Source organism: Gamsiella multidivaricata (genome assembly GCF_025024155.1).
Source record: "Gamsiella multidivaricata strain RSA 2152 chromosome Unknown BC939scaffold_54, whole genome shotgun sequence".
NCBI lineage: Eukaryota > Fungi > Mortierellomycota > Mortierellomycetes > Mortierellales > Mortierellaceae > Gamsiella > Gamsiella multidivaricata.
Window position 1 is genome coordinate 16,927 of NW_026251762.1, and position 11,744 is coordinate 28,670.

Consider the following 11,744-nt stretch of genomic DNA (forward strand, 5'->3'; position numbering starts at 1 on the left):
ATCCTGAGCGTCCGGTGTTGATGACTGGATGTGCCTGTCCGGTAAAGCTGACCAAGAGGGAACCGTCTCAGGTTGTTTACCATAGCGGGATGACTGTTTCGCCACCAATTTGATAACTAGAAATGGTAGTTCACTCCTAAATAGCGGATGGCGCCAAAATAAAAGCAATCTCAAGGCGATTTTTCTTTAATATACATTGGTGGTCTCGCTGTCATTATGTTACAAAATTAAAAAAGGACACATACGCTTCAATCGTCCGTTTCCATCGCCTCCACACCTGCAGCAACATCGGCACCTTCATTGTTGTCTCCTTCTTCCTCAGACGATGATAATAATCCCTCTGGATCGCCATCCTCGCCAGAATCGCTTTCCTCCGTCTCCTCGATGTCGTACTCGTTCTCTTCTTCTACTTCCACCTCCTCTTCCTCTTCTCCTTCTTGCTCGCTATCTTCGCTCGGCTTCGTCTCATCGTCGAGCATCTCCAAATCGTCCGCGTCCTCGTTCTTCTCGGGTTCTGGCAGTCCACCGAATCCAACATAGTGCCCATACTCTCGCTCCATGAACCGAAGCATATATTCGTCCACATGGCCCATCTCGATGATCTCCTCCTCCTCTGTTGCCTCAATCAATGGCGCACCCGCAAACTGGACTTTTGCTGTGCCGCCCTCAATGTCCCTGGACTTGGAGTGCTTATCCTTGGAGGCCGTTGTCGGTGTATTGCTGGCTCCAACCTCAGAAAAGTCTCCAAGGTCAACACCCTCCATCTCGTGTTTGGCCTGCTGCATTGCCATGACATCGTTCTCGTCCTCAGCAGCAGCCAACGCCTGCTCTAAATCGGCCCCGTGAACAGTCGATAAATCCTGAGGTTCGCCATCTTTTTGAGTCGGCCCCAAATCGCCTATCTTGGCCAACTCTTCTTCGCCCAGCATATCGCGCCAGTCCATTTTTTGGAAGTAGTCAGTTGTAAATTCTCCTTCCTGAATGACGACGTTGTCCAACATGCGTTTCTGATTTGCCTTCTTGAGCATGTTTTCCTCGATCGTGAACTCGCTGACGAAACGGTAGATATGGACATCCCTTGTTTGTCCAATACGATGACATCTATTATAAACAAAAAACTCAGTGTAAGGAGTACTGTCGTTCACATACACTTGCTAGAGTGGCCGAAGGAGCAAAGAAATACAGAAAGAAAGCGAGGCGATAACATACCTGTCCTGGCATTGGCGGTCCATCGATGGGTTCCAATCAGAGTCATAAAAGATAACGGTATCAGCTCCCGTAAGATTGATACCAACACCGCCCGATCGAGTTGACAAGATAAAGGCCAAAATCTTTGGGTCTGAGTTGAAGCGATCCGTAAGATGTTGTCGATTCTCCACTTTGGTGGCACCATCCAATCGAAGGTAACGATGTCCATGAATGTTCAAAAAGATCTCCAGAATATCGAGGACCTTGGTCATCTGTGTGAAGATCAGGGCACGATGGCCACCGGACTTAAGCTCACGAAGAAGGCTGTCCAGCTTTTGCAGCTTGCCGCAATCAAACTGAAGCAATCGTTTGTCCGGGAACTGCACCTGTAGACATGACGTGATAGGATAGAGAAGTTCCTCTGCCTTTTTGCAAACCAACTCTAGTGAAGATGGTTCCGGGCTCACATGAATCGGTTTCCATGAGTAGTCGCGGACCAAAACAGCGGGTGTTACAAACGCAAACCGCTTGATCGTCTCCTCATTCTGGCACAGTCGTGCCTCGCTCGGAATGATGGCTCGCGCAATCGCATCGGTATACTCAAAATAATGCTGTGGATCCGCAACTTGGTTCAAAGTTGTGGTGCACCCTATAGGAGCCTTGATAGGCAATCGACACATGTTGAGCAAGCTGGATCCATACAGGAGATTCGTCCGACACTTATTCATGTTGACGTATCCTAATTGCTCCCAGCGATGTCTGTCAGCCAGCATCAACTGGTGCCGTCTCATGCTGACATATTGTCGAACGTCCTGATAATGGTTGGAACTCGACAGCGTCTTCGATTGGGGCATTGTAAACTCTGCCGCCTTCTTTTGAAAACACGACGCGGCGTTTAGCTCCTCGTATGACTCTAGATCCATCTTCGACAAACGCTCCTCCGCTGTGGTGAAGATCAGCCCCAGGAACCCCAAGTTGACAGATTCTTGAGCTTTGTCGACCTCAGAGAAGATCCGCCGCCGAACCAAAAACTCCGTGATCTCAAAGGACGCCGTGGCGGAGGGCATCGCAAACGACGTAACGATCGGCCGCACCTCAAACAAGTCCGGATGGTTACACACTTTACGCAGCTGCATCAAACAGTTGATAATGCTGAGAAAATTTCCGGATGCCAGAGTTTCGCGAGTTTTCGCACGGCTCATAAAGTCGTCGTAAAGGAATCGCTGCCGTTTGGAGAGTCGGCAGTAGACAATGTGCTCGTACTTGGCTGGCATCTGGGTTTCTACGTCGGACTTGAGACGGCGGAGCAAATATGGCCGGAGAACAGTGTGGAGTCGAGCAATGGCAGCTTTCGAGTCCTCGTCCTGTTGATCGTTGCCTTCGATCATGCGGTCGACTGGGTGTGAAAACCACTCCTGGAATTCTTTCTGGTTGGCGAAGCCGACCGGCATAGTCTGCGAAACACCATTTGGCATGAGGAAGTACAAAAGCGACCATAATTCCATCAGGTTGTTCTGAAGAGGTGTTCCTGTCAGTAGCAGTCGTCTAGCTGAGTTGAAGTTGAGGAGCGTTTGCCAGCGTTGAGATCTGAAATTTTTGATATTGTGCGCCTCGTCCAAAATCAGGTACTGCCAGGCCTTGCGTCGAAACACGGCTTGGTCTTGGACAACCAACTGATACGAAGTAATGCAGACATGGAACGAGTTCTCGCGAGACCAGCCAACTCGTTTCTCCTTGCGCTCCCTGGGGCTGCCGTAGTAGGTCATGATCTTGAAACCTGGACACCACTTCTTGAACTCCATCTCCCAATTGAGCATGACACTCGTAGGAACAACGATCAAATGAGGTCCCCAAATCCCGTGCTCGCATGCCAAATGAGCCAACAGGGCAATTGTCTGCATCGTCTTTCCAAGGCCCATCTCATCTGCCAGAATACCATTCAAGCCGTTGCTGTAGAGATTCGCGAGCCAATCCATGCCCACATGCTGGTATTCTCGAAGCTGATGACGAAGAAGGAACGGGATTTTGGTCTTGACGTTCGCCCCGGTAGTGAAGGTGTCGATTTCTGGACTCTTTGGTGGCACCTCTGGATCCAGCAGTGGAAGCATATCACCAAGACAGAGCTCGTCATCGGTCCCGTATATCGATATGGTCCGGTTATCATCGTACTCTGTGTCCGTGTCGGATACTTCACTGCTTGGTCTCGTCGGGAACTTGCGACTGCGTGCGACATCCTGCAGGGTGACCACGTAACGCGGATCAGATGGTTTTGCTCGTTGCAGCGAGCTCATGATGGTGTCTTCGTATTCAGAGTCCGAGTCGTAGTACGAATCCGAGTATTCAGAGCTTTCCGCTTCGTATGCATATCTATTCAGGAGGTCCTCAATCGACATATCCTTCTCCACTATCAGACCAGCGAGTTCCTCCGGGTCAGAGAGATCCTCCTGTTCTTCTTCCTCCATCGTCCGCTCATCGTCCACCTCACCATAAGGATTCCAAGGCAATGGAGGGCCACGATATAAACCGCTAAGGGACAACCGCCTTCGCTTAGGAACATAGGTTCGCTCAGATACTGGGCTGGGTCTGGTGACAGACTTGAGGCTTTCCGGTAACGCTTTAGCAATATCCTTGGAGGACATGGGCCTCTCCTCCTCCTTCTCCATAGACTGTCTTGGATTAGGAACAGTGTTTGGCAGTTCATCCAGCTCCGAAGCATCATTGCTGCCGTTTACTCCATTCGCTGCAGAGTCGACCTCCATGTCCATCGATGCATCCGGATGAGTGTCCTCCAGAGCGCTGCCTGACTCCGTCTCTATATTCATCTCAACCTTCACATGTGGTTTCTCGGCGACTGCAGGCACTATCTCGTTTTTGCCAATTGGATCCTTAGATGAACCTGGCTGGCTTCTCTCATCCGCATTCTCATCGTCCCCAGCTTGCTCATCGTCCTCGTCGCTCTCCTCGTCTTCAGAAAGTCGATAGCCGTACTGCTTCAAGAGCTCCTCAATCGGAATGTCCATTTCAGCTGCCAGACCTGAAATCTCGGCCTCATCATCCTCTGTTCCTGACTCTTCGTTGGCGAGTGTCGTTTCATCGTCCACATCAGCTTCTGCGACAGTGAACTCACCATCACCAGCGTCAAGCTCCGCATCCGACGAGACCACCGATAGTGGAACTGAAGATCGACGACTGGTGGGATCTGCTGCTGAGAGCGGTGACGGTAGACCACTAAGAACATCCGCTAAGCCAAGGGGGTCTGACAATTGCCGCGGCATGCTGATGTTAAAGGCGCTTTGCTGTACTCCTAGTATCTGTGTGGAGTGCTCTAATATGAGATTCAAATGTCGCTTGCCGGCCTCTTCTTGTTCCTCCTGAATCAGCGCCCTGTGTCGTGCCTTGACGACCTATTAAGAATAAAAGCGAGTCATATCAGAAATCGATATTGATGGTCAATGTGTAACTGCGATAGTTACCATGATTCGCTCCTCCGGTACTCTGACTTACTCCTTCGACATAGCGCCATTTCTTTTTGACCTCGTTTGCCGTCAACTTGGCCAGTTTCCTCAACCGCTTCTCCTCCAGCCTCTGTTCCCGCTCGCTCTTTCCATGAAGCTGTTCAAAATGTCGGGTGATCAGCTTACTGACCTTACGTGCGCGAGCCATTTGCAGTTTCCCCTCCTCCTTGATAAGTCTCGAGGACGTCATGATATGTTCCATTAGCCAGTTGTAGTGTAGCTTGGGCACCTCGGGGTCGACAAACGGTTTAGCTAATTTTCCTCCAAGCCTACCCTCCGCTTTAAGGCAGTCAATCCGATTCAAAAGCTGTGCGTGTGATTCTGCGCGCCTGTCCGCTTCCTCTGGCGTGACTTCCTCATCGTCGGCATAGACGAACGAATTCAAGTAGTCTTCAAAGCTTTGAAATTGCGTGAGATAGCCCTTTTGTGTCCTCATGCGAATAGTATCCAGAGAAAGTGACCCGTCTCCCCGCCGTGGTAATGCCTCCTCGACATTCTTTTGAAGCATGTCCACCAGCTGCTCGCGATGTTCGATTGCGCTTCTCCGAGTTGATATCCTGTCCGTATTCAGCTGAACATTGGAAACAAGGTCAGGGACTTGGGACCAAAGGTCGAAGTTTCGCAGGAACTATCAACAGATATGAACAAATAGGTAATATATCACATCATCAGTTCACCTCCAGTGATTGTCATTGAATGAGGTCGTTACTGGAGCATACAGCCTGACTTGCCTTCAACATCCTCTCGCTATGATCGGACTTGATCTTGACGGGGTCATATGTCAGCGTGGTCGTGTAGGTCTCCAAATGATAGAGCTCGCGCGCCAAACTGTCATGATGATCGATAACGCCATGCAGCTTTGCTTCCCATTCATTAACTTTTGCCTGTCTTGCTTTATCCAAGGGTGTGCGTGGTTTAGGAGGTCGAAGCGGCTTGTAGGGTTCAGTAGTTGAGGTCTTGCTCCTAGTAGTACCCTGGCCCTGACTGGAACTCGCACTTGCACTCACATTTGAACTTGTACTCTGGTGCTGACCGGGAGTCTGGCTAGGCTGCGAGTTTTGATTCAAAGATGAGGTGCGCCTTTTGCGAGGTGTGGGTCCAGGCTCGGTATGATTGCTGTTTGCTGTCTGCGGGGTCAGTTTTGGAGAGAGCGGGTTGCGTGGTGGACGGCCGGGCCCGCGCTTCATAGGTACTACTGATGGAGGTGATATGGGCACCAGTTTGATGGCGGCAGGTCGTCCAGGGCCCCGCTTCGGAAAATGTTCTGTCGGCCGTTGTTGCTGCGGAGTCATCCCTGCTCGCTGATTTGAAGGTGTTGGCTTGGTTCCGCTGCCCCTGTGGGTCGTTGTCATGATCACTGCCTCCGAAAACTTCCCTGGCGGTCTGATGTTTCGCGTTGAGGTGCGCTGACCAGTCACCTTTACGGTTCCTGCAGGTTCTGACACCAATGAAGGTATGGCAGACTGGGAGCGTCCTTTGACAGGACTATTTTGTGTGCGAGTTGGGGCGGTTGGTGTCATGGCTTCAGCTGATATTCCTGATGTGGGTGAAGAAGAGACTGCACGCAGAGTTCGTCTAGGACGAGTGTTGAGATCAGAAGATGGCTTCTCAGGGGCAGCTGTAGCGATATCAGAGCGTCGGGGTCGTCCAGGTCCTCGCTTAGGCGGGTTGTCTTTGGCCACACTCTGGTTTGTTGGGATAGGCAGGTTATGGTGGGCATGACCGTTGGTGAGTATAGACTGGCTCCCTGAGGGCTTAAGGTCGAGGTTGGACGCTTGGCCTAGTTCCGGGCTTTTGTTCGCTGACACGGCTTCCAGCACAGCTGAGTCACTTGCTGGTAAATGTGGTGGAGGACTGGTCGAGCGTGCAAAGGACACGCCACAGACAGTGCTGTTACTGTTACTGCTGATGCTGGTACCGTCGCTCATACTGCTGGTGGCGGGATGAGTATCGAGGGGTAAGAGTGGGATGAAGGCAGCATCAGACGATGAGGGCTGGGACATGCAAAAAGCGATCCTGGGGTCGTCACGTTCACTGTTGCATCAACATCCAAAAGGTCCGCTGCCTTTAAAGAAATCCAAAAAAGAAAGGGATGTCAAGAATGGGGTAGAATGGGATGGGATGCGATTGGATGGAACTGGATAGAATGGAATAGATGAAAGTATTATGAAAAGAAAAGTTAGGGTTGTGTGGGAAGAATGAAAAGTGAGTTAGCGATTGGTTGATCGATGCGGCGATCTCCTGCTTGTTTGGGAAGAAGTCACTTGAAGAAAAAACAAGTCCATCGAACAAAACGCGACCAGGTAGGCAAGAAATAAAAATAAAAAAGTTTGGGGGATACACGCAGCACGAGTTTTCATTTTTGTTGCTGGACTTGGGGTTGAAAGCGGTTCCAGAATGGGGGTGGTCCTTCTCAGCTCCCTGACATCCTCCGACCACTCCTCCACCTCTACTCTCTTTCTAACCCCTCCCCCTTCTCGGCACGTCCTCGCCACCGAAAAAACCCTTAACAGACTGTCAGCCACCAATTCTCTGTTCGCCCTGTTCTCGTGGCGCAAGATTCAGGATATGATCGTTCAATAGACTCGACAGCACCATGCGAACTGAAAAAACTGGATTTCTTACCATTATTTTGGCACCAGGATATAATGTTTGGGATCCCAAAAAGCCGTTGTGGCACTAATTTTTGCCATCAATTCTAAATGCATTGTCATTGGTGTGTTGAGGGAAGGGTTGGGATGGGTAATTATCCTGTTCGCCGAGCATAGTCTGCTTAGTTATGCATAGCACTTTGACACCAGGGCGCCGGTTTACTATGTCGTCTGGGGTCAGATTTACCCGCACTAAACCCATACAACTGAAAGCAGGCCATATCTGCCCTTGCCATCAATTTTTTTTTCGTTTTCTGGTTTTACGCCTCTAGAGCTGTACACACCCCGTTCGCCGACAACTGTCTAGACAGAAAGATGCGTGAAATTCCCAGCTATTATCCATAGGCTATATGATGCTCATCGATAGGCTCATTATGGACAAATGTGTAAAAAACTAAAAAGTATTGCACACATACCCTTCATTGCCCATATCAGGGTTGGTGCTGAGACTCGCGTGTTACGCTTGCGAGCATCCCGCAGGTGACTCGCACGATTGCCTTGTAGCATGGTTATGCGATATCACGTCCAGATCTACGTCGACACGAGCAGGAGGTGCAATAGCGGCGTGAAATAACCATGCTGCAGCCATCAGCGCAACAAAAATTGAGGACCTTGAGAACAACATGATGATGTATGTGATATGGGGAAAAGTTGTAGCGAAGCAAGGGACTGAAGGAAAAAGAAAACCAGGGGAGTCAAAGCAAAAGGAACATAGCCCCGATTCTAATTCACCACCTATGAGAACTGTCAGGACTCAGCAACAACAGGGCAAGAAGCCAAAAAAGCCAAAAAAGCCAAAAATCGATGATCTTTAAAATTTTTCTTCTCAGGACTATATCAGTATCTTGTACAGGTCTTCCGTTCTATCGCCCTCTAAAATTTGCTGATGTCTCGTCCAAATAGAGCACGCTTCGACCAATCCATGAGAAGCAAGAGTCGTGTCCTAATCGAAACCTGCTCACTGAAGTAAACGGATCGCCAAAGGTATTCGGATCCAAGGCCACCATAAACATAGCCCTTGCCTAGATCCAAGACTGCCTCGTTGCCACCAATATACGCGAGCGAGCCCAGATGGGTGTAATTGAACTGAGGCAATTTGGCGGCAGCCACAGGATCATCTTCAATCTCGTGAAGAACGTTGATTCTCTTGCCGACAAACTTGCCCTGCTGGCTGGCGACTTGTGCGGTCTATTAGACAACACAAAACACCGGTATGATGTGCATTAGCGAGCAACGCTTCAATAGTGCAGTAAAATAATAAGAGACATGGCTCACAAAGCAAATGTACGTACCGCTGGCAAAGCCGTGCATTGCTTCTCGACATCGACCAGGAAGGCACGGATTTCATCTAGATCAAGCGTTCCGTTGTGATCTTTGTCGTATTTTTCAAAGACCATGTCCAGACGAGCCAGGAACACTTTGAGGACACTGTGCTTTGCAATAATCTTGTTGGCGAGATTGTGGAACTCGTCGTAATTCAGAACATTATCTCCATTAGTATCGTTTTCCTGTAGAATCGTCATCACTTTCTCAACAAAGTGAGGTTGGGCTAGAATACAGATGTAGCGAAATACTCGGTATTAGTCCGCAGCAAATCATAGATCGTCTCACGTAAACTGAACAAGGCTCTGTACATGCACTTACGAATCGTGGCACAGTCACCAATGGCATAAACAGTTTCTTCTGGCGCTCCAAGGACGCGTAGATATCCGTCCGTCTCGATCGCGTGTTTGTTGGACTGAGAGCCCGTAGGGAGTTTTGCCACCAAAGTCTTGACAAGCGGGGTCATGCCCACGCCAGTCGACCAGAGGCAGACGCCGAATGGCACTTCGTATTCCTTCCCGGTGCTCTTCTCCTTGTATGTGACCGACTTGGGATTGACCTTAACCACTCTGGCATTGGTAACCACGTTGATGCTCTCGCGCTTGAACTTGGCCTCTGTCATCTCACTGATCTTCAGGTCTATAGTTGCATAAGTGAGTTCAGAAGATAGCGTTAGTGGTCTGCGAGAGTGTTATGTAACATTACATTTTCGATGATGAGCCAGAGAAATGTCTTGCCGTAGGTATTCAAGATATGTCCCGCGCTCTGGATAATGCTGACCTGCACTTCCTCTGGTGGGATAGCGGGGAACTATACGGATAACAGCAGGGAATTGGCACAATTGCTTAGGATCCATACAGCAGGGCAACACAGAACAAAATCGACAGATGCAAATGTCCTTACATAGCCGACCAGGTCTTCATACAAAAAGTCATATAGCTCAGCTGCAAATTCGACTCCAGTAGGACCTGAGAGAGAGGGCAGACAAGCACGATTAGCCAGATAGTTATCATAGGGACTTTCGACCTGTGTGCACCAATTCCATCGTATCTTACCGCCACCGCAGATCACAAAGCTAAGAAGCTGGCGTCTCTCCTCGTCAGTCGTCGTGGGCAAACTAGCCTTCTCAAAGTTCTCCATGACCTTCCTTCTGATATCTCGAGCATCTGTGATGGACTTCAAAAAGTTGCAGTGCTCCAATCCTTGGATGCCGTGCGTCATGGACTCAGACCCAACTGCAATAACGAGTTTATCATATGGGACTATGCGGAATCAACAAGGAACGGTTAGTTCACGAGAGTCCGCTAGGGTTTACAATGGATTGATTCGACGAAATGAATGATTGGCACAGGTGTTACCATAGAACATTTGCCCCTCGCTGTTATTCACGCCCGAGACTTCCACCAGCTGGTTTTCAAAGTCGATGTCCTCTGCGCGTCCTTCGACATAGTATCCACCAAGTTTTGATAAGAGTCTTCTTATTGGCTCAATGAGCGACCTATACGAGATATGTGTTCATTTTGTATGAGCAACAGGTTGACTGAAACGCATTTTGGACCCACCATCAGAGTTCCCTATCGCGACCGCATCTCTTCAGTTACACGTACCTGAGCTCGAGAGTGCCCACGCTGTCCACGGGCAACCAAAAATACGTGTTGCTGTCAGTCATTTACTCACTAATTATCGGTTATGCTTTATACCATTGACAGAGGTAGCTTACGTTGCACTTGGTAACAGTGGAGTGAAGAGGAAATAGTTTCTATAGGCACCCAAGAGGCCATGAATTAGTGACGTATCTCGGGCGCTATCATAACGTGCACAAATCATGATAACCCCAAGCTGGCCACTTACGTCGGGGACACAACCGTGACATGAAACTTTTTAGGGTCCAATTGATTGATCACCGAGACGGCCTATACAGCAATGAAGAGTTATTAGCCATACTAGGTCGCCAATTGCCGCGTGTATCCATTGCCAAATGACCACATACACCCCATCCGCTTCCAAGGATGACCAGTCTCTGGCGAGGGTCATTCTGATGGATCTCTTCGGCCTTGAGCACGCTGCCACGACATCCGTGCGTTATGACAAGGTTCTTGGGTCCACCGACGATGTGTTTAGGACGCTTCGTGTGTAGAATGTCGCCCTTTGCCTCGAAGAGAGTATCATAGGTGTACCAGGCCAGACCCCCTGCTACAGGTACGCCTGCCGTCATGATAAGCAAGGCACGACCGACGCGGTATAGACGCGAGTGAGGTGGTTTTGGTGGTGATGGAGGGACATGAGAACCTGTCTCAGTGGCGTAATATCTAAGGACCGTGGGGAACTTTTGGCGACGAATAGTGAAAGGCCTCCGGAACTCTGGAGCTACTGCTCGAGACATCAGGCGTGTAGACTGCTCCAGAGGGCGGGTAAATCGCAACATAATGTGTTTTTGAAAAAGAATGTTATGCGATGGAATCTTATGGAGAGGAATGAGATGGGTAGAATGAGTAGAATAAGGAAGGACAATGTGGAGGAACGCGATGTATCAAAATGATGACATAGGTGGACCAAATGTGTTCCGCCCATTGGGCCTTATCCGGAAGGAAGTTGTCCCCTGGACACACACTCACCATCCCAGGGCCATTGCCTCAAATGAAGATCCCACTGCTCTCTGATGATGGTATTCCTTCTTCTATGCATCATATAAAAGATGGCGCTCATCCACGGCCATGTATCTGAGTAAATCGCTGGCTGGACCGTAGTCCCAACCCGCATTCAATTGCACGCGCCAAATTGCCTCGATTTATTTATCAAAGGCATTTCCGGTTGAAGACCAATTGAAGGATGACTTGCGTTTATTACCTTGGAGGCTGACATTCCGTTGCGTTGTCCCTAGTGGCTCCACACTCTCGTTGCCTTGGATCTATCAACAGTTGCTGATGGATACCAAGAGGTACTCTAATCCAGTGCAAATGATGACCGGGCCTGAAGACTGTACGTACTACGTACAGCTGGCCTTCCCCGCCTCTTTTTCATTTGCAACAAGGTTCTCCGTTTACCCAAGGGTTCAAAAAAGCGCCTT

At 49.5% G+C, this 11,744-nt stretch overlaps 2 protein-coding genes across 2 annotated transcripts; both read right to left on the bottom strand.

Moving 5' to 3' along the window:
• Positions 1-248: 248 nt before the first annotated feature.
• Positions 249-6,706, bottom strand: BC939DRAFT_505173 (SNF2 family N-terminal domain-containing protein; the record flags this gene model as incomplete). Its single annotated transcript, XM_051560620.1, has 4 exons — positions 249-1,101; positions 1,210-4,592; positions 4,693-5,331; positions 5,423-6,706. 4 exons carry the CDS (start codon positions 6,704-6,706, stop codon positions 249-251), a joined length of 6,159 nt encoding a protein of 2,052 aa, XP_051409873.1.
• Positions 6,707-7,766: 1,060 nt separating this feature from the next.
• BC939DRAFT_519828 (pyridine nucleotide-disulfide oxidoreductase-domain-containing protein) lies at positions 7,767-10,892 on the bottom strand (the record flags this gene model as incomplete). The annotated part of the gene is made up of 11 exons (XM_051561194.1): positions 7,767-8,542; positions 8,647-8,903; positions 8,999-9,308; positions 9,383-9,487; positions 9,581-9,645; positions 9,733-9,939; positions 10,036-10,175; positions 10,285-10,305; positions 10,398-10,436; positions 10,529-10,590; positions 10,668-10,892. The coding sequence occupies 11 exons, from the start codon at positions 10,890-10,892 to the stop codon at positions 8,228-8,230; spliced, it is 1,746 nt and encodes a 581-aa protein (XP_051409874.1). The 3' UTR covers positions 7,767-8,227.
• Between the last annotated feature and the right edge of the window lie 852 nt (positions 10,893-11,744).